A 23,263-nucleotide genomic window follows, 5' to 3' on the forward strand; every position below is an offset into this window, starting at 1 on the left:
GCACCAAACCAACTTGGAAGCTTAAGACGCTTAAAATACATCCAGAGCTTCAATAGGATGGTTTAGATAAAGTGAGAACTTTAGACCTAAATTCAATTAAAAATAAATGTCAGGATATAAACATTTCTGTCTACTGACAATTTCCAACAATTCTGATTGAGTTTGCGAATTTTTTTCATAAACAGGGAAGCATTTCAGTCTCTAGTGTCGAAAAGGCAGTGTAGATGTACCAGAACAGAGAGAGGGTTTAAAAAAAAACATTGTTTGCTACAAGTTTCTGGTCTTTGTTCAAAGAAATTTTCAGAATTTCCACTTAAGTTCTGTGCTCCTTTGTGTTGATCTTTCAAAAAAAAGTAACATACTTTGATGAATTTAGTTGAAATGGAAGTGTAAGGGGTTTTAATACTTTTGTTTTGCTTTCTTTTTTATTTTTATTACTTTGGCTGATACTTTTCCTGAAAGGTCCCTCATGCGTTCATGGGAAATGTCTTCCGTTCATTTCAAGTCGCTATTAGGTGGGCGGCGGCCCGTTGGTGTAGTGCAACATGGGGTAAAAGGATCTGGCGAAGTTGTTGGTCACAGTGCAGCTGGAGTCGCTTTCTGACAAGGGAATCAGGCAGGGGAGGAGCAGAAGAAGCAGCAGCAGGAGCTGGAGGGGGAAGATGGCCCGGAAGAGGCGGTAAAAGAACGACCGAGGTGGGGATGAGTCCCTTCTTTGCCTGCAAAACACAAATGGAGTCAAAAAAAAAAGTCTCCATCTTGAATGTGTTGTACTGCGCAGAAACATGCATTCTCTGCATGCACCGTACCTTTGAAGGGAGGATTCTGCTTTGGAATAGTCAGCCTCTTGAGATGTGTCTGCTTCAGCACCATCAGCATCCTGAATCAACAAGCGCTGCTGCAGGATGCTGAGGTCCCGGTCCACTTTCTTAGTGAGCTGCCTCAGTTTGTTACACGTCACATGCAGCTTCTCCTGGGCTTCATCCATCTCCTCTACACCGTCTTTAGGCTGGAGCTGAGACCAGAGAGCCTGGAGGGAGGCCTGGTTAGCCTGTCTGCCTCGCAGCTCCTCCTGCAACTCCTGTAAACAAGAAAAGAAACATATCTTAACACTTAGTGTCTCCTCTGAATCTGCTAAAACCTTTTAATTAACAGCCATGCTCACCCTCAGCGTGTTTTGTTGTTTTTGCAGTGCTTTGACACTTGTTTCTGGGTGCTTTATGTCCACTGCACAGCATCTGCTCTCAGCCCAGGGGAGCCACAGCAGCAGAGAGTGAAGGGTTTCATGAAACTCCTGCACAGAGAGAGAAAAAAAAACAGTTATTCTGAGGTTAAAAATTTCTCACCATTAAAGCCCAACTTTTACTGGAAAGTTGTGCAAAAACAAGGTATCACATGCTTTGTTGTTTATGAGGCCTTTTTGGAATTTGACAGCAGCAATATATTTCACAAAATATTGGCAGGAGCAGAAGATGTCTATAAATGTTGTTTAATGTTACTTCAGCACTTGATCCGGCATCTTATATAGTTTTTGTTTAAAGAGAAATAAAAGAAACTGGCTTTTTAGATTAAAAGAATGAAAATTGGCTCACTCTCACTGAGTGGAAAAATAGTTTGAGAACCATCTTACAGCTGATAGTATATATTCAAAGGATCTGTCAAGTCCCGGGTAAATTCTGTAAACAGCGATTAATCTAAGTCTGTTTTTGTCAGGCGCTGAGAAGAGGCAACCAGATGGGAAATCAATGCAGAGCTTCAGACATAAAAGTAGTCAAAATTAATAAGATATTTTACTTTTAACTTTCCCTCACGTTTAGGGGCCATCAGAATTATAGAAAAAATTCTGAAAAAGTCTGAGAATTACTTTAAGAATCAGCAGAACAAAAATATAATGAATACCAAAGATAATGAGAATGTATCATATTGAATAATAACTATGTATCATAGTTATTATTCGATACATTTTTACCTATTTATTGATATCAAATGTCCGATTCAAATTATAAATTTTTTTTCTCTAACAATTAATAATTATGGACTGATTCATCATTATTTGTTGATAATTTAGTTTAAAGTTTGGCTGAAACGATTAATCGGATTAATCATGATCAGTCGACTTGAAATAATCGTCAACTAATTTAGTAATCGATTAATCGTTAACTGGAATAAAAAGACTCTAAAACATGCCTTTAGATCACAGAGAACCTCACTTAGAGCTGTAATTATATTAAAAATAAAAAATATATATAAACATTTTGCATTTAAGACAAAAAGGTATTTTTCTTCTGTCAATATGCTCTATCTAGTACACCTCACTGGCTTAATTTTGTAAAAAGTCTTCTTTATGTCTAGTTTAAAGCTACACTGGGTCATTTTTAGCGACATCTGATGTAAGACTGCAGCGACATGAATCGCTCCTCCAACACTACGGAGGCTCTCATGGTACAAATGACCTCTGCAAAGTTCGTATAACTTATCTTATCTGGAAGTTTGTTTTCATAGATAATTTTTTTAAAACAATTTTATTTGTCTGTGTAGAGCTGGGCAATTAATTGCATTTGCAATATAATCTAGAAAAAAATCTAGAAAGTGCTATTTTCAAATTGCAGAGGCACTCGATATTTAATCAGAAAAGTCAATTCCTAACTAAATGTCTCCCTCCAGTTTAAGATGGCAGTTATATGATTTTAGTTGGTATGCTGCCAAATAGAAGGGGAGACAGCCACAGCTTGCACCTAGATTAATGCATTCTAGTTGAAGTAAGAACTTGTTTTTGAAAATTTTTAAGTTAAATCCTGCAACACTGGACAAGCTTTCCAGGTAATAAAAAACAGAAACCCTGGAATAAAACATCTAAATGCTTGTGCTTAGTCTAAAGGATTATACCAAAAAAATTGCAATATTAGTTGAAAATAATCCCAATTTGGATTCTTGTCCAAATCATTCAGCCCTTGAGGGATATAGAGTTTGTAGAGATCGCTGTTACTATGTGAGTGCAGCAAGTTACGTAGGCCTGTATAGTCACTAGTTTGTCAGCTCTGTGCTGTCATAGTGCAAAGATGTCTGCCTCTATACTAACGTTACATGCTGCAATGTAATTATAAATAGCAATTTCTAAGGCAGGGCAAACATAGACATTTAGTTGATAGATACTAATGTTTTTTTTTTTTTTTGTCAGTAAATCCCTGTATTTATTACACCGGAGTTTTAAAGATATTGATTTTAATTCAGAAGTGATCAAAAGAACAATAGTTAAATTATTTTCCTTTGCGTTTGAAATAATTATTTTCCAACAAAATTATTGGGAGTTTTATCACAAAGTTTTGCTGCTTAACTAAATTACCTTAGATTTGCAGCAAGATGGTCTAAAGATACCAAATATTTATATATGTTTAACATTTTGACCAGTTCCACCAGCCTTTTAAGATCTTTCATTACACAGCCATAAAGATCTGAAAAGGTGGCAAGGATATTTTATGATGCACCAAAAGAATCAGCTCTATTTGACAGTAATATTGATTCTTGTTACAGATTGATTTCTTTTTTGCGTATCGTCTCACTTGGCAGCGAATCAGCTTCTTTCTCAGGCTGTGGTCCCACTGCTGCAGTCCTGTACAGGCTCTGCTCCAGTCTGCGTTCACCCTGGTCAGTCTGTCCTGTAGCTCTGGTGCCTCTTTGGCCTGCAGGTTGACAGACAGCATGATGGTCTTGTAGTGGCAAAACACCTTTTCCATTTCCTGAAATGAAAAAAACAATTTAAACTGTAGTGATGTAGAGAAAACTAAATCTGCTATTCTTAGATCTGATCATTACCTTCAGCTCTTTGGCTCTGACTTCGATGTCCTCTATGCCACCTTCTGGTTCTGACTGCCGCAGGCGGTCCAGCTCAGGGATAACGTTTTCTAACCAGGAAGTAATTCTGTCCAAGTCAACAGTAATCTGCTGAGGATCCTGAGTGTCTGACTGCTGACTGCACCTGGACTGGGCCCGGAGCAGCTCCCAGCGTTCAATCACACCTGGAAACAAACATCTGCTGGGTCACCATTACAGCCTCACATTAAACTGAACTGCAACACCTTCAGCACACATTGATAATCCTATTAAAGATCTTCCTGGACCCTTGAAATAAGTGGATGTTTTACTGCAGAAATTAATTACAAAGATCATAAAAAAAACAATCCCTTATTAAAAAATACACCTGCTTTAAAAAAACTTATTTGCCTGACTTCTCCTCATATTATGTGCTACTCCCTTTTTCTATAACACTGGTTCTCATCCTTTTTTGTCGCGACCCCCAATTTAACATGCACTATGTCCATGACCCCCATCCTGATCAATATACTTCTAGGTCACATCTACAAAACAAGATAAGCACTTGAACACATGAACTGAGCTATTTGACCCTTTATCATCTTATTTTGAAACACACAGGGATTCTTTGGAAAACATAAGGCAGCATCAAGAGTTTAACTTTCCGAACAGACCAACAATGGTCGCTACATCCCATCATTTTACATAATGCAAATCTTTTTTTTTCTTTTTAATGAAATTAAAAAATAACAGTGTGTGCTAAACATTAATAAAACACACTAGAAAACAGCCCATGTTTCATGAAGGCATCTGAGAGCTGAGTTTCTGAGAACTTCCTGGTTAAAAGCAGATACGTTTTTCTGCTCCAATTCAACGTGACGGCTGAGCCTGCTTGTTTGAACAGAGCAGCTTCTTGATTTTATTTAGAAAAGGTGGAAATCATTCGGCTCTATCTGAATTTGTTTTTCATGTATTTCAGTGCAGAAAAGGTCTTTTGGCAATCATATGTGGATGCTAATGGAAACAACACGTCAGTTGCAGCTTTTGACTGCATACTCTGTTGCTATTGACAACCAGAACTCTCCCAGTATGTCACTGGAGTTATGTCTTAACTCTCCATAAAGACCTCAAACTCGGGGAACATTTTAACATTTCCCCCGTCCACTCGCACAGCCCACCGCTGCAGCCTTCTCTTTAATGCTGAGACCTTACTAGACAGATTCGTTACCGTTGTTCTGATGAAGCCTATTTATGGCCGACAGTAACTGGTTTTTAGTAAACAAAAATGAGACAACCCCCCATCATCCTCCTAATGTCCGATCAGCAGCTAGATTCATTTAGCACATTTATGTGTTTTTCAAAATGATTAGGCGACCCCCAGAAATCATTCGCAACCCCAATTGGGGTCAGATCCCTATGGTTGAGAATAGCTGCTCTATAGGACTAAGATGCTCACTCATTAAGGTTTATTAATGTAAAGTGAATCAGTTTGTGCTTATATGTTCATGTTTTGCATCCTTACTCAAAAATAATCCCCTCCAGTTATTAATTTTCAGTGTTGTAGCAAACTGTTATATTCAAAATGTCATCAGATTTTAAAGATAAATTTTTTCAACAAAAACAGGCAAACAGCATCACAGATTCTTATAAAAGTTTGTTTCTAAAATATATTTACCTTCACTATGGCCTGACCAAAGCTTTTTACATGTCAGTCACATTTTTGTTGCCATTCTCTGTCTGTATCTGTGCTGAAGTTGGTCAAGTACCTATTTTCCTTCCCTGTTCTTTGCTGACAAACAGCTGCTTACTCCTGTCCATTTTAAATATTGGCTAGGAGGAATCGTCATGTTTTATGCATCTTTAACATCTTGTGCCAGTACCTGTTTAGGGTATTAATGCACCAAATGTTTTCTAACACCACTAAAAACATTAAATAAGATGACGATCTATAAATAAGTATTAAATTAAGCGTATTTGCCCCTAATTTGAGCAGGTAAATAAGATGATTTTGCAATTGAATGAGGATATTTACTCTTAAAATAAGATAATTAGATATTATGCACTGGAAATAAGATGATGCCGTTGTTGTTTCTTGTTTTAAATGTAAATTGTCTTGTTCTATTGGTAAAGCGTCTCACTTAGCTCATCAATTCATGAAACAATTCCCCATATTTTAAGAACAAATTACTTATTTAGATTTTAATTTTTTGCAGTCAGGTTTTTTTTCCTAGCTGCTTGTTTTTAGTCCTTCCCTTTTAGTGCAAACTCTCCTTCTGCAGAGGAATCTCACCTGATTGGTTGTCTGAAGCGTTCAGTCCAGTCAAACCAAACTCATCTGGCTGCTCCTCATCATCATCCAGGATGAGAGAGACTCTCTTTATGTTCTCGATGCTGCCGCTGCACTGGGACATGAGCTGCAGCTGTAAAAAAACACCAAGCAGATCTTCAGAGCTGACATCTAGCTTAGCAGTGAGCTCTTCCAGACTGTATTACAGCTTATTTTTTAAAACGTACATAACCATCCTTCAGAGGAGTGCTTGTTAGAGCAGGACTGGGCTCAGCCTGTCCCTCTGCTTCCAGATGAGCTGCTGTGGTTTCCGGTGTTCTCCATGAATGATCAAGAACAGATCTGCTTGAAACTGCAAAACAAAATTTCTTGAGGGTTAAATCCTCTGCTGAATACTTATTCCTTGTATTCATAGCATTCCAATGAAGAATGGTGCTAATATTGTCATAAAACTTATTTCAAATGAAATAAATATTTAGAAGGATTTTTTGTAAAAAAAAATGTATGTTCCACTAAATAAATGTTTAAAAAGTAAAAACAAAAGCTGTTTTGTTTTGAATTGTTGGTTTGGTTTTTGCTATATTTATTTCAGCTTGACTGAAATAAAAAAAATGGCTCCTTGGGCTGTTAAGATTGCTGACCTCTGCTCTAGACCATTGGTTTGAAATCCTGACTCAGATCTATTTCATTATTAACTTATATGCATCAAAAAATTAATCATAAATCTATTTTAGGTATAACCCTTCAATATTTGAACATTTTATCATTTTGTAAAATATAAATAGTGAAAACAATCCTCCAACCAGAAGTTTTAAATACACTTCTGTAAGCTACATTTCCTGGTAGATTTCACTGCGACCTAAGAAAAGAGGTGTTGGTGGATTTATTACACAGATGAGGAAGATGAGTAAAGAGTCTAGCCTGTGTGGAGCATCTTAAAGTGTTTGACACTTCGTTGCATCTGGCCTTCAGTCAGCTTAACTTCCAGGAAGAAATGCAGCTAAAACGTAATCAAAATTTCTAAAATATTTTAATCAAAACAGAATCAGTGTTTTTCTGGTAGCCACAGAACATTAAGGCTAAAGAGGGGAATCAGTGGGATGTTATGTTAAATAACTAATAGGTAATATGTCTCTAAAAGGAAAATAATATTTTCTAATTATCAAGTATAATGAATTGTGGCTTTACTTTTTAACATCCTTCTTGAGAAAACGCTTTCTGCTCTTGGCCAAAGCAGCAACAACTTCAAATGTTCAGTGAATGTTTTCTTTAGCAAAATAGAAAAGCCTAAATCTTTTCTAATGTAAAACTTTTTATTTTTGAAAATACCTGATAGTGCACTGAAGTAAGCCCCCCCATCTTTGTGTTCTTCATCTTCCTCGTCATCCTCATGGGATGATGACCCTCCCACGTCTCCGGTGTGGTCCCACTCCAGAGGCAGGGAGTCAACGCTCACCGGGGTCTCCCGCCCTGAACGCTCCAGAGGAGAGCTGAGCAGGTGGGTGGGCGTGGCCGGCAGACTTAATTGCCTTCCAAGCCACGGTCGACCAATCAGCTCCAGGCTTGATTCCAGTGAAAAGGTGAGATCAGTGACGTCTGGTTCCTCTCTGATCCTCTGGTTTAAAAATGAACGGAAACACCATGAGATTAAACCTTTTGCTGGTTCAGTGTTATAATAGCATCTGAGACTCGTGATTTTCATGTATCTGATTTGATATTCTCTCTTTTTATGTCTTTAAAATTGATCTTTATGACTATTAATATTACGCTGGGAATTACTTACGATTAAGATATTGCGAAGACATTAATCTTTTTGCATTTTCATTGAATCTCAATAAAATGTTAAAAAGACACAAGACTATGATCTTTGCTAGATAGATAATCTTTCATTAAACCTGGTGCGACTATTTCCTTTCTCTCTTTCCTCTTATAACATGACTTCATGCTTTATCTCTGCAAGCTCAAAATCAAGTCTTAATAACCTGAAACAGCATCACCTGATTTTGCCATCTGCTCATTTTTAGATCCTTTCTATTGTAGCAAAGCTGCTGACCATTTCCCTTTGTGGTCACATTCTGATACAGATCTCTAAACCCTGTAATAAATAACTTTAAGGGACATTGTCAAATAATTTCTCTTATTTACTGCTTGAAATTGATGACTGCATTTATATATGTGTTATTATGGTGCATTATTACCTAAAATAATAATCACATTTTGATAAGAAAACAATTTTGCTTTAGATTATACATAAGGCTGCTAACCTTTTTGCGAAGCGCCATGATAGTCTGTCATCTTAAAGGTACAGATGAGTAAAATAATACTAACGCAGAATAATGATGCTGGCAGCTTAGGCCAGCGGTGATCAGTTGGAGATGCTAACCTAACAACAGAAAGTCTGCAGCATAATACAGGAGCACAAGAAACGATTTCAACATCCCCAACAAATTGAAAAAGGGAACTTAAAGCACAACAAAACTGAAGACATAAAGAAAAAAAATTGAAGCTAAACATCGGGGAAATTCTTCTGAACCTAGAAGGAGCTAATTTATTGTCATTACACGGTCACGAGTACAGAGCAATGAAATGAACTCTCTGCATTTAACCAATCGCTTTGGGGAGCAGTGGGCTGCCATGGTGCAGAACCCGGGAGGTGAAAGATTTTAAAAGGGACGCCCAAGTTACCATGTTTCTTCTTGACAAGTAAATTAACTGTACTGCCTAAATTAAGGCTAACTATCCATTCTGTGAAATTACACAGCTTTGCTTGTTACAATAGAAAGCATAAAAGTGGATTAAGTACACATATACCAATGTTGTTGGTAGAGAATTGCATTTTTATGTGGGTTTATTAGCTTTCAGAGGCACGGTGAACGTCGGCTTTTTCTGCCAGTAAGCGCTGGCTTGTTGAAATTTCACTCCACTTCGGATGACATGGTTACGTCTACATTGTTGAGGTTTTTTGACACACGGCAGCTACCGTTGCTGAAACATACAGTATGTTTAAAGGCACACTATGCAACATTTTTCAGTTAATTAATGTGTTCCATAACGTTTTGGATGATTAAATGAGTCATTTCAGGTTGAACAAAGGTATTCTCGGCCGCCCTGGTGGTCTGTGGGGGAAATACCGCACTTGCAAGTGCAGGAGCACCGACCCGCACCCACAGGCTCAGAAGTCTCGTGAGAGTCAGTCTTGCTTTACGGTGAGAACTGCTACACGCCCCCAGTTAAAAGCATTCTCGTTGCTAGCACAGTGGCGATCTTTGTGCAGTTATGCTACGTTCACGCAGCAAAAGCAGCAAAATCGCGTCTGCTGCTTCATTTTTGCTGCTTGTACCAGTTAGTTCTAGGGCTGGGCGATAATTCAATAACGATATATATCGATCGATGGACGTGTGGCGCAGTAGAAAAAAATAGGCTTGATAAAAGTTCGATAAAAAAACGCAGTTTTCCTTCCTTCGGTTAAAGCAGGAAACGAAGAATGGGGGCAGCGGGGGGGGGGTCCATTTATTTGTTATATTTATTTTGGTCACCCTAGTTTATTCTTTGTCAGTATTTAATATCATAACTCAGGTCTCTTAAGTTATTTTTCTTTAAAACAATTCTGTTATGGTTAAAAAAGTTGATTAAATAAATATTTAATTGGAAGTCTGTGTTTGTGTTCTTTATTAAAATTAAATCATTTAGCAATATCATAAAATGTCCAGGCAGAGCTGCACATAAAATATGGTTTCAAATCTTTTCAATAATTATCGATATCGATCAATATGCATTTTTTTTATCGATAAGCTTTTTTTCTATATCGCCCAGCCCTAGTTAGTTCTGACGCGCGGCTCTGCTCTGGCTGCGGGGTGCAAAAGTGTGTCTGACGCGCGTTGGGCGGAGCTTCACTATCCTTTCTCTGCCTTGCAGCTATATTTGCTGTGATCAGTGGGAATAAAGTAGTTTTATTATGTGTTTAAGTGAGAAAATACACCTGAAAACGTAATCAGTGCCGTCAGTTCATTCAGATTATTATCCTGCCTTCAATATTTTTTCTGTCGGAGCCGCTCAGACCCCCACATACCAGCGGTGCGCCGACAGTAGGAATCCCTTCATCAGCAGCCTCTGGCCGGGTCGCCTCCTCGCGGTTCACCGCGGTAGCTGGTAGGTGTTTTTCATCTAAATAATCCAAACTGCATATTCTGCCGGCATATTTCTGCATTTTAAGTTAATTTAGGCGTCAATAAACTGTTTAAGAGGAGAGATCATAGCCTCTGATCATCAGCGCTGTGTCTCTCTCCCTGCGTCAGATGATTAAACGCGCCCGACGCGCTGCTTCAGCTGCTCAGACGCGCTGCGCCTGCTGCTCAAAACGCGCCGCGGGACCTTTTGCTGCGCCTTGACGCGCGTCAACCATTGACTTTGCATGTAAACTCGCTGCTTCTGTCGCGCCAGCTGCGGTGTGAACGCAGCATTAGTCATTCGTTGCGTTCGCCTGTCTGCTAAGCTCAAAACAACCGCGCCTGGCTTGACGGAGAAACCAGGAGAACAGCTGAGTATATTTACAACAGTGCACTTTTACTTTCGCCCTCTGGGGGGAGCCTCGCTGGAAAATCAACACCGGTTGCATAGTGTACCTTTAAGCCATTCTTGGGTTCAGTGTTTGCTTCGAGTGAAATACCATGATTTCACCACTAGATGGCAGTGATTCAAAACAATATCCCTTTAAGTATCTAAAATCAACTTTTTGTTATAGATCTTCTGCAGCACTGCTTTCTAACATAGAAATAAACTCTTTCAGGACATTTAAGAAATAAAGTCTGTGCCAAATAAATATTTTCCCACATTTATAGTCTCACCACTAACGTCAATTTGTGTAATTTATATTATGTGGCTTACGGACTGTTTATATAGCATGATGTAACACTTCTGAAATTCAGCCAGAGATAAAACATATTATTTTGTTTTAAATAAAAAAGTAGCTCAAGAACATGAGATGTTTTTTTCAGGATGTTATGGAAACTAAATAATTGATGTTCCATGATATAGGAAGACAAACGTGCATGTGTGGTCCAGCTCACCGGGGGCTGACTCAGACGTTGGTGGAAGCGGACCAGCCTGCTGAAAACCTCCTGGCAGTAAGAGTGAAGCTCCTCGAGCTCATCCTCTATCAGAGCCGCATCCTGCGGTGAACTTTTCTGGATCAGAGCCTCACCAAACACTATCAACCCGTCAATACGCTCAGTGTTCAGGGTGATCTCCTTTTGGAAACTCTGCCGTAAGATGGATGGTCAAACAGAGACCAAGTCAGGAAAACTAAATGAGTAACACATGTCTGTTTTGGAATTTATAAGTGTCCTAGTAATGAGCCATAAAAGAAAACTCTTTCAACCTATATACACAGCTTGAAGATGAAGCCAGTGGCTTAAAAGTCTGGTACATTTTCCTTCAAGAGCAATAAAGCTGACATTTGTGATTTGTTTCTAGAAGAGAGAACATTCCTGATGTTGATGTGTGCCTCACATTGAGCTGTTGTATCTTCTGATGGACGTCGCTCTCTGAAAAATGTTCCACGTTGGTAAGCTGCAAGTCCAGTTCAGTCAGCCAAACAAGCATACTCTCCCTGGTACCTTCAAATTCCTCCCTTTGGCTGGTAAAAAACTTCAGGAGAAAAAATTCAGGAGAGAATGACCTTAATTTTAGACTATTGGATTGATATAAATAGATACTTACTAGCTTATCAGTTCAAGTAGGGTAACAATATGATTTTACAAACATTTTACTCTAAGATTCATTATGAAATTACTTTTCCCCCTATAATAATAACAATGTTCTATTCTTTAGAGACACATAAACATAAGTTACACCGTGATACCTTTAGCCTGCGTAGGATGGCAGCCACCCGGCGGTGCAGGCTGTCCCAGCGCTGGTTGCCCTCTCTGACCATGGCTTTCAGCTGGCTGGCTCTGTCAGTGCGGTTCTCCCGGGCCAGGCGGCGATACTGGTTGTTGATGAGTTCCAGCTGAGTCAGCCGCTCATTAACCTGCCTTTGGAAAACCTGAAGTAAAGAAAAACAGTAAATGGCCTTCAGAGTATTCATTTTTAAATGATATTGAGCCCATAGCAGTTGGGATTGTCTCTTACTGTGCTAAACTGGTTCAGATCTTATTTGACTGATGGTAGTTACATTAGGGGCTTTTTAAGGATTGTTACCCCTAGCCTAACATATGAAGTAATAAACCAATTCCATATTTATGGAGGTAAAACACAGGATTACATTCTGTGTCACTATTTGACCGTAGTCCCTGACAGTCACTGAATCAATGTCCAAAGTATCCAAGAGTGGATGGGTCAAAATAAGCATTGTTCCTAAAATGTAGTCTTAGAATAAGGACTAAATAAGGGTAAAGACCGTAAAAAAAATGTGTAATTTTTTTTATTGGCACTTGACTATACAGAAAACAATCGAATTTGATAAGAATTTAAAACTTCCTATCAAAACAGGGCAGATAAAATCTAATTATGCATTTATTTACTTGTCAATAGGTAACTAGTTAAATAACTTATATGTTAAATGAATCCAGCTGCAGGCAAATCTCTAACAACAGGTTAATGGATCATATCTATGTTTAAAAAAGGAAGATAACTCAGCAGCATCTTATTGGTGGTCCCTAAAGCACTGATAAACATCGGATCACAGTCAGCATCGAGTTTGCAGGTTTGAGTTACATGATCTAGAATTGAGTTTTGAGATAAAACAAAAAAACCTTAAAAATCGATTTGATGATTTAAGGGACTTTGGTTTTTACTTCAACCTAAACTTGAATATTATGGATCTCTTTCATGAAAGTAAGTTACAAAATAAAAGAACTGAGGATACAATGATGGAACTGGGACTCATACTTCTTCGGAACAAGGAAATACATTTGAGTTAAATAAACAAGGCCTGAAAAACTGAAAATGTAGAGAGGCGACATCATCAGATCTACTTCTAATATTTAAACTAACCCAGAAATTAAGAATCAAAGCTGATAAATGAAACTATCTTATGCTTATTTTTAACTATTTGTTTGCACTGTTTAAAGCATGGAGTCTGAACAGTCACACGGTTTTCACAGAAATAGCATCAACATAACATCTTTATAAAATAAACTTGAACTTATAAATACACTTTATAAAGAGATGGTTTGAATGTTGGCATCTGGAAGACCAGTTATTATTTACTTTGTTATGGTTAGATGGTCTTTTACTGGTTGTTCTAACAAACAAACAAAAAAATAAAATATTTATAAACCCTATTAGATTATCTATTGGGTTAAATTATTTAAAACTTTTAATTAAAATGTAGAACTTTGGACAATGAGGGTTCACAGTAAAAACAACTAACCTCAAACTTCTTGAGCTCCTCCTTGGCTACAGAATAGAGAACGTCTGCAGAGTTTGGACTGGCAGCCATTCTCTCGGCTATCTTGAGCCAATCCTCGAAGTGGGAGTAGTCGTTAAGGAACTTGCACCAGAGCGTCCAAGTTTCCTCGATCCTGCAGGAAAACATCATGTAGCTGTTATATTGTTTATTGCTACTGAAATCTTTTATGCTTATGACTTACATACAGTAGAAGGAAAAATTTATTGAACTGAAGAACATGAAAAGCTTTATTTAATTAAATGGGTAACCCTCTTTTTATTGCGCCTATTTTCCTTATGATGAGATTATACTGTATATTCTTCCTGTACAAACTTTTTATGAGCAAATTAAACAGCTTGGTAATTCATTCCTTCACATGCTGATGGTGGAAAACGACATTGTAGCCACAGATGCCCTGAGGCGCCAAAGACATGGCAGAGGCTTGACCTGGCAACCCACCTGTTACAGAACAAACCCATACCTCCTAAACCACCATTGACCAATCTTGCTAAAAACATTTTAATATGAACAGAAATGTAGGACATTTTTCCCCCAATGTAAAGCTATTTAGTTAAAAAACAAACAAAAAAATGTTTGTTTATCATAGTGTTTCTGATTCCTCTGTCTGCCTCTCAACGACTGAGCCTGCCTCTTTCTGTTCTAAACTGTTTGCCTCTCCTTGCTTCGGACTCCTGGACCTCTGAGGCTGCCTCTTCCTGTTCTGATGTGTGTGCCTGACCTGTCTTGGGATTTCTGCTTGTTCTCCAGGGCTGCAGCATCTAGGACACCCTGGGTTCCCGCCGCATCTCGTTGGAAGCCCATCAGCTGGATCTACCTCGTTCTCTGGGCATGGACTGAACTTTTAAACCAGAGTTTCCTGCCTCAGACACCCTAGCTGCTGCTACTGCAGATCAGCAGCCTGTTAAATGCTTTTCGAGTAATCTCACTGTCTCTCTTTCTTTGAATACTGGGTCCTTCTGTTCTGAGCCATGACAAAGAAGCCAGATGTAAAACTCATTCTCCTTTATCAAGTTTATTAATAGAAAACTTCATTAGACTGGTAAGTTAACACTTCGCTCCTAGTATACAGTCGCACATCTTTGTTATTATTTTCTATGTTTAGTAGAAGCAAAATACGGGCAATTACAGGTCTATCGCCCCTAGTGGCCAAAAGTTATACGACGTGCGTTTCTTCATACTGCGGCTACCTGAGCCTTCTTTCCAGCGCCAGAGCACAGATGGTCCTCCATTGTTGATCTAGGCTGCGGCTAGTTTCCTGCAGGGAGTCGCTCTCCGCCTCGAAGCCGCCTGCAGCATCATCATCATGCAGCAAGGTGTCACACAGACTGAGGACTGATGCTACACCTTCCGTGTGCTGCTCAATGTCCCGCTGCAGATCCTGCATATACACAAAGGGAGGTATTACCAGTCATTAGGCCTCATGGATTAAATATGGAGAGCAAGACACTAACAAGGGACAGTAACAGCAATAAACACAGGACAAAAGAGATATGAATGACAAACAGAAAAAGGGAGAAGAGAGTGGAAGAATAGTGAAAAAAATATTAAAAGTTACATTTAATGCTAAATACTTGGAAATATATTAAGGAGGAAATAAAACTAAATTTAGGAAGTGAAACAAAGTCCAAAAAGTTAAATCTAGTTTCGACCGACACAACAGCAAGTTTAATTTGAATGTCTACCTGCTGTTCAGCGAGTCTCTTCTGGATCTCCTTCTCATGGCAGACGCTGTAGGTGATTGGTCTGGACAGCTCGGCCTCGATGCGTGAAAGCCATGAGCGCAGGTTGCTCATGTTCTTATCCAGCTGCTGCAACTTCGCCAGAGTCTCCTTTAGCTTCTTCACCCTGAAAAAGACAAAAAAATATATATGTTCACTGTTTCAGTAACTTTATTCTTCTCAATCTAGTTTCAACAATCCTTGTTATTATTACAAACAATGTCCCAAATAATTGACACATTTAAAACCCAATTGTTATGCCAGTTGACCTTTACTGAAATCTACCACCTGATTGGACCCAAATTTGCATGTACTCATTCCTCCCAGTTAATGATACATAATGCAAAGCACAATCAACAAGTAGTTTATCAGAGAAAGAGAGGAAGCTGGTTAGAGAGTGTTTAATTATTTTCTGGTTGATATTTCTGGAAGAAAAAAAATATATGCAGAAATATTTCAAGAAAGTAGGATGATCAACAAAGGAAATGAAAACTAAACTAAAAGATAAGGATGAAAAGACATGTGTTGAAAGAAAGAAAGAAAGAAAGAAAGAAAGAAAGAAAGAAAGAAAGAAAGAAAGAAAGAATGAAAGAAAGAAAGAAAGAAGCTACTCAGGTATATTTCATTAATTAGACACACACACACACAGGCCCACATTAACTGTTGTCATAGAAACACACAGGTCAATAAAAGCTCTTCCCTTAAAAGCTTTGAGTGTGCACAGTTTAGGTTTTTGAGTTAATTTTCCCATTTGGTCGTTCATCTCCGGTGGACGTCCGGCTGAGCCTTTCGGAGAAAAACACTTTCTTTATACCATCACAGCTCTTACTTCACGTCTGACAAGTACAAATTAGAGGGTCCTAAAATTTGCTGCATCTGCAGTGTGTCGCTTGAGATGTATTTGAGATGCAAATCTTAAACGGTAGTTCACTTTTTAGAGATGGAGAGTTAAAGTGTAATTTTTGGAGGGGTACCAGCAATCAAAGAGGTCACTGCACATCTACTCTAAAATATACAAATGCTTAAATGGTCTAAAGTTTTGGTCATTTTGACAACATATGATTTGTCTATAAGTATCTGGGTCATAAACTGAAGTTTTAAGTTTGAAGTAATGACAAACTTAAAAATTTAAAGTGTTATAGGAAAGATAATCTGACATGATTTCTTTTTTGTGAATAATTTGAATTAGAAATATTGAATATCAAAGCTAATGTTTATTTAAGATTTATTCTATAGAAGTAGAAGTTTGAATTAAGAGATATTATTTATCGGGAGGTCTGGGCATCTCTGCTTAGACTTCTGCTTCTGCGACCCCGCCCCGGATAAAGCGGAAGAAAACGGATGGATGGATGGATGGATGGATGGATGGATGGATGGATGGACTCAAATACAAAAACCATATCTTTAAAATAAGAATGGAAAGAATGGCAGGAGAAAAAAATTGGAAAAATGTGAGAAACAGTTGGAAATACGTAGAAAATGTGAAAGAAAAAAAAACATTTAGCAGCCACATCCCAGTTGCTTCTTATAAATTCCCAGTATAAAACCTCAAGCTGATGAATACTGCTAAATAACTAAAAAGAGCAGTTACAGTGAATACATTTTAGCCCTTAAAGGAATAGTACACCCAAAACATGATTAGCCTTCATTTTCTACTCACCCCCATGCTGAACAACACTCTGGAGTACTTTTTTGATATCTCAAATGCATCTGGAGATCTGGGAGGCTTCTTGCTGTCTGCTGACATTCAAATAATGGAGGTCTATGGTGACCGACACAGAAAGGTCCATAAAAGTCCACAAAAAACGTGTCAATATTCCTCCATACTGCTCGTCCAATGTATTCCAAGTGTCCTGAGTGGGTAGCGTCCATAATTTACTCGAAACGGAGTCATTTAGAATGTTAGAATGTTTTTTTAGGATTTCCTGAAAGCGCGCACATGCGCGTTCACGACGCTACGGAAGCCGGCAGACCAAACCAGCGCATTCAGCTCGGCAAAGAACTCATGCTCTTCCTCAACACTGAAGTCCTCAGACATTTTTCTTTCGTTGTTTCTTTCTTTGCACAGGTAAACAGCACATTTCTTCTTCTACGCTTGCATTATCGGCAGACCAGACGCTGAATGCGCACTTTCATCTGGTTTGGTCTGCCGGCTTCCGTAGCGTCGTGAAAGCGCATGTGCGCGCTTTCAGGATATCCTATACACTACTGTTTATGCTCTAAAAACATTCTAAATGACTTCGTTTCGAGTAAATTCTGGATGCTACCCATTCAGGACACTTGGAATACATTGGACGAGCAGTATGGAGGAAGATTGACACATTTTTTGTGGACTTTTATGGACCTTTCTGTTTCGGGCACCATAGACCTCCATTATTTGAATGTCAGCAGACAGCAAGAAGCCTCCCAGATCTCCAGATGCATTTGAGATATCAAAAAAGTACTCCAGAGTGTTGTTCAGCATGGGGGTGAGTAGAAAATGAAGGCTAATCATGTTTTGGGTGTACTATTCCTTTAAAGCAAAAACATTTAAGGATTTTTTTTCAGAATTTCTAATAATTAATAGTTATATAAAAGTTTTTAACAGCACTTTTTTCTTCTTTAAATATTTCAAATAAAAATGCTTCAACCTGAATTTTTGAGCACACTTTGTAATATTGCTTAATAAAATTACAATTGTTTTATGATGAGCTTAAAAATTAAAATGCAGTACTGGATGATATTCATTTGTTTAGAACTAAAAATATTTGGCAGGCAAGAGTAGATAATGATCGTAATGTATTTAGCAGAAAATACAGGGTAAGTTATTCGAGGTATAGACTCTCTTCCACTGTTGCAGATGCAGCCATCAAATTCAACTAACAAGCCTCTTTCTCTCTTTGCTTCCCTCTCCACCTCTGACAGCCCAACAAAGGCCAGCCGCTTTATGTGGAGGCCAGACAAAGACACAAAACCCGGGCAGGGGCGCTCGCTCAGGAAGAGGACATGAACAGAATAGATGGAGAAAATGAAGCAGAAAAGAGCCCAGGATGAGGATATATGGTTTGAGAGCCGAGATAACAAAGTACAGCTGACCACAGGAGGGCCCAAAGTTACAAAGAGATAAAACTCAGACTGACATTTATTCCTCTCGCTGTATTTATGGAGAACTTTAGTAAAAATCTGTTTTGTTCGATTTATGTTGCTAGCGCCAAAATTAACTACGGCCAGCATAATTAAAAAGAGTCATGGAAACCAATTTCTTCTCCCTCAAGTAGGATTGTTTGCCAACTTTAGTTGCTAATTTACCATACAGTCGTTGAGTATTTCAAAGTTATTGCCTTCATAAAACAGGTTTCTGTGACCGTAAGGGTTTTATTTTCATTATTAGGACATACAGCGCAATAAAAACATATTAACCTTTTTAACAGTTCCTTCTCGCTCTCTTAACAAACTTCAGTATTTTCTAAATCTAAATACTGTACCTCAATAAATAATGAGTTACTTATTTGATTAGGATACAAACAAGAAATATATATCAATTATGAAAAATTAAAAACTTAGATATCTAAGGACATCCAGGACCTTATGAATTAACAGTTTTTTACCCTATTTTGTTGGTTTGATCTCAAAAATGAGTTTTATTTCACCAGACACATTTAACAACTGTTGGAAATAAAGACAAAGTCTCAATAAACCTGATGAAAAGCAAAAAAGCAAAAAGTCCACCTAGGAACATAGATGTATTAAGTCTACATATGTTACATCTGCCATACAACTACGCAGTAATAAAAAATAATAATAATGTTATTCATTAGAAAATCTAAAGTTCAATGCCTGACAATCAGAAAGAGAACTTTAAGTCCAGCCTATTTGGATAAATCACCAAACGCCATTTACCCAACGCTACGCCATAGAAAGCGGTGCAGGTTATTCTGGTCATCTCTAGAGACCGAAACATTTTACAGCACCTACATGGGGTGAGGAGAAATGACAAGCTGTTTGCTGAAATAGACTTTTGAATATGAAGCACAGAACACTTAACTGAGGATTGGAGGTGGAGCTTCAAGCAACACCTACAGCCGTCAGTGAACATAACAGGTTTCATGCTGAGTTTACTGGAAACTTAACAGTAAAGACTAGGGCTGGGTAAAAAAAAAATCGATTTAATCGAGTTTAAATCGATTCCTTTACAGTTTTGCAAAATCGATGTCTAGGGAATGAGATCGATCAGTACATGACGTTCACATTCAAATTAGCTGGAAAGATGCACTCAAGATGACTTCAAGCCAGACAGCTGCAAATATAGCCAATAGGTTGACTGAAGACATTAACAAATGGGGGCTGACCAGCAAACACCCTGTAGTTGTTAAAGACAACGCTGCAAATATGGTAGATAATGCAGCTCATGCATGTCTGATTGAGTGAGGCTTCACTTTTTCACTTTCACAAGTTTGCACTTATGAGACAGTTTTGTTCACATCTCAAGTTTAAACTATCTGATTTACAAGTTTGCACTTTGTGTTTAATATGACAGGAAAAAATAAAATAAATCAGTATTTTGAAACACAGTTGAACCACTTTCATTATTGCAAAAACATCGAATCGAAATTAAATGATTTAGAACTTTATTAATCAAAATCGAATCGATTCAGGACTTTGGCAAAAAATACCCAGCCCTAGTAAAGACGCAATAGGGTCTGTTTAGATTGGAAATGCTTCAAATCAAAATATAAAACACTTCTACATGGAAAAAAAGAAAATTAAGAAGAGGACTAAATAAACATAACAGTCATTTCCTACTTTGCGTGCCCCGGCTGATGGGCTAGAGAAAAGTGGGGCCTGTTAGAGAGGACCTGGGGACATATGTTACTGTCTGAGCCTTCCGTCAGACCAAGCTGCCCCCTCCTTCTGGTGGAGGGGGAGATATTGGGTGTGTAGGGTCGTAGGGGTGAGGTCTGCATCTCCTGCTCTTCCACAGGATTTCCCATCTGTTTGAGGGGGCTAGCAACAGTTTGACAACACAGGGGCTTAACCTCTGCAGTCTGTACATGAGAGGCCGTGTATTCCTAACAGCTGCTAGGCACAGCTTACAACAGCAGGTGGATGGATACCATTAGACGCTTTTGTTTACTTCCAAGAATCTGGTTAAAGCTTTCTAGTCCTTAATTATGCCTTTTGCTGTTGAGTGGCTTCGCCCTGAAAGGTGCTCTTTCAGTCAGCATAATGATGTAAATTTAGGGAGCAGCGCTTAAGAGTCTTGTTCATGTAGTTATATAAGAACGATTTAACTTGCAATTTAGACAACATCTTACTATTTATCTTTGCAAAGTGCTCTTAGAATGGCATAAAAACTGTTTTGTGAAGTGCTTAGTTGATATAAACACACCCGATATCCTGTAATGCAGGATGTTGCGACAGCAATTGTTGCTCTCACCTGGCTTCAATTTGCGGAAAGAGGTTTTGCCATCGCTGATTGACTTCTTGTAGCGACCCACAGACCTGGGTCTGCTTGGCCTCGTCGCTGGCTAACAGCAGCTGTTCTCCCAACTGCTTCAGGTGGCTCTTGTTCTCACTGAACAAGTTAATTTCCTCCATACAATCCTGCCAACAGATGACAAACACTTAGCTACATAAAGGTCACGTTGTTAGGTTTACAATAAGTACACTTACAGTAACAACACAAACATACTGTATTTTCCTGATTGAAACTTTAAATCATAGAGACGCTTTAGGTAGTTAGCAACCTGGAACCATTTTAAATATTGTTACATAGAAATGTCAACATTAAACCAAAAAGGGCTGAAACAATTAACTCGAACAATTGATAATTGAAATAATTGTCAACTAATTTAGTTATTAATTAATCGTAACTGGAGTGTAGAGACTACAATATGTTTTTAGCTGACAAAGCAACCCACTTAGAGCAGGAATTCTACTAAAATTGGAGAAAAAAAATATATTAACATTTTGGATTTAAGATAAAATAACGTTTTCATCTGTCAATATGCTCTATCCAGAACTCCTCAAGTGGAACAGTTTTAGTTTCACCTGGTTTTATTTAAAAAAAAAATCTCCGTTAAGGAACCTTTGGCTTTCTGATTAACAATAGGTTAATTGAAAAAATGCTCGACAGATTAATTGATTTGCAAAATGTTCGTTAGTTGCAGCCCTAAAACCAGTTATAGATTGGAAGGAAAGGAATACGAGATTATTAAGGGTAAAAATCTGAGAATGGTGTTCTGTTTTTGCTTTAGCCTCCAAGTCAATACTTGACAACCAAATTGACTTTGCATCCCCTCCTTTTTTATTGCATTTACTACTGTGGGTTTTTTGGTTTATTTCTCTATGCATTAAGAAAATAAAAATGTTGCTTCTATTGCTTTAATGTTTTAGGTCTTGCCTGAAACTCTTATTTGGATTTAGTTAGGACTTAAACTTGGCTACAGTAATCCCACCTCATTTAAACAGGTGCAAAACACCATTATTAACCTGCTGATCAAATGAGCTGCTGGATGATTGGAGCAAAGTAGACAAAAGCATTTCATTCACTAAAAAGGAAAACTACGTTTAATTAAAGTATAAAACAAAATGATTAAGTGTTATTAAGCATTTGTTCAAGTATGTTATATGTTAGTTAGCTTAGGTTCTCTCAGGTTAAAATTCTCAATTTATTTAATGTTATTGAAAAAAGTGAAATTATATATCACATTTAGGGCTCATCCTACTTTAATGGGGATGGGGGCATGACACACATGTAACCTAAAAAAAAAACACAATTTAAATTTGACTTGTTAGGTAGTGTTTAAAACAAAAACAGCCTTTATGCTAAAATTTTAATGTAATATTACTTTCAAACTTGCAGCTATTTTGTTGTGAACTTCAGAAATACACCACATTAAATGACTACTAGAGATCTCATTTGGTGAAAATGGTATAATAGTGCTATGAACTCGTACCTTCTTAAGTTTCTCCACCATTTCCTCTATGCACAGATCTGCACTGTGGCACACCTTGTTCTCCATCTGCATCAGCCAATCACAGAACTCTTTGTTCTTGTCATAAAAAATGGTCCAGGCATCAAGGCGGTCAGCGATTTCCTGTCTGCGTAAGGACACCTGGGAGGGGGTGAAGTAATAACAGACATTTTGTGTTTATTGTCATTTATGTTTGCATGATAGCAGATCAAATGTAATCTCCGTCCGCCTTTACAGCTTCTTTTAATCTTTTAAAATCAAAAAGCTCAATATGAATGTATAAGAAAGATCCATATTGTGATCAGTCTTTAAATATGGTCAGGATGGATGAATGGCAGAAAACAGAAACATAATAAAATAATAATAAAATATTTGTTCCTAACCATAAATTAACGGGTATTCAGAACGAACTACCACAACTGCAAACAAATTATAGAAAGTTGAAGAAAACTAAACAAAAAGGAGAGATTCCAAAGACCTGGATGAAACAGGGTCATTTGCTGTGATGCTGCCTGGTATGCATTCAGGACACAAACTGACCCAAATATAATGCGTAAACAAAGCCTTGATCCGATGCATGTAAAAGATATTACCCAATAACTCATTAACTACATAACTTTGTTTGTTAAAAATCCCTAAAAAGCAAAACAATAGTAAAGAAATATAATATCAAATGTGTTTATTTACAACTTTGACATTCATATATTAAAATAATAAACTGGGTTGAGAGAAACCCTCAGAAGACTGCAGCTATTTGTCCAAATTAACAAGGTCTATTCTTATAATGAGACCTTAATGCTGCCAGAACACCCTATTAAAAACCAAGGGGAGGGGGGGGATGATCTTTCAGCTTATCAAGCCAGTGATTAGAGCTGCTCCATTTTACTGATCATCAACATTTATTCTATTAAACTCAGCCCTGCTTTGGTATTAATGCACAGACACAGATGGCCGGTCTGCACTGTGAAGAATTGGGGATGTATTGTGAGCTGCGGTCAGCCTGTCAGGACTATGTGCTGCTGCAGGAACAATAGAGCAGGTCCCTGAATCTCTCCTCAGGCACCCAGACCATCTGCTCATA

General features: G+C 38.0%; 1 protein-coding gene across 1 annotated transcript in view; it reads right to left on the reverse strand.

The window, feature by feature from the left end:
- Positions 1 to 328: 328 nt before the first annotated feature.
- LOC119778375 (nesprin-2-like) overlaps positions 329 to 23,263 on the reverse strand; it is a 105,509-nt gene continuing 82,574 nt past the window's right edge. The window contains exons 94-109 of the mRNA XM_038277567.1: positions 22,165 to 22,323; positions 20,643 to 20,809; positions 15,191 to 15,353; positions 14,696 to 14,886; positions 13,470 to 13,620; positions 11,958 to 12,140; positions 11,606 to 11,743; positions 11,164 to 11,355; positions 7,427 to 7,712; positions 6,325 to 6,449; positions 6,101 to 6,230; positions 3,814 to 4,016; positions 3,561 to 3,737; positions 1,166 to 1,294; positions 810 to 1,081; positions 329 to 719 (exon numbers count right to left, since the gene is read on the reverse strand). Coding sequence (XP_038133495.1) covers positions 512 to 719; positions 810 to 1,081; positions 1,166 to 1,294; positions 3,561 to 3,737; positions 3,814 to 4,016; positions 6,101 to 6,230; positions 6,325 to 6,449; positions 7,427 to 7,712; positions 11,164 to 11,355; positions 11,606 to 11,743; positions 11,958 to 12,140; positions 13,470 to 13,620; positions 14,696 to 14,886; positions 15,191 to 15,353; positions 20,643 to 20,809; positions 22,165 to 22,323 — 2,874 coding nt within the window. The 3' untranslated portion in view covers positions 329 to 511. The remainder of the gene's footprint in view (positions 720 to 809; positions 1,082 to 1,165; positions 1,295 to 3,560; positions 3,738 to 3,813; positions 4,017 to 6,100; positions 6,231 to 6,324; positions 6,450 to 7,426; positions 7,713 to 11,163; positions 11,356 to 11,605; positions 11,744 to 11,957; positions 12,141 to 13,469; positions 13,621 to 14,695; positions 14,887 to 15,190; positions 15,354 to 20,642; positions 20,810 to 22,164; positions 22,324 to 23,263) is intronic.

Source organism: Cyprinodon tularosa, unplaced genomic scaffold (genome assembly GCF_016077235.1).
Source record: "Cyprinodon tularosa strain WSP-4 unplaced genomic scaffold, ASM1607723v1 ctg132, whole genome shotgun sequence".
Classification (NCBI taxonomy): Eukaryota; Metazoa; Chordata; class Actinopteri; order Cyprinodontiformes; family Cyprinodontidae; genus Cyprinodon; species Cyprinodon tularosa.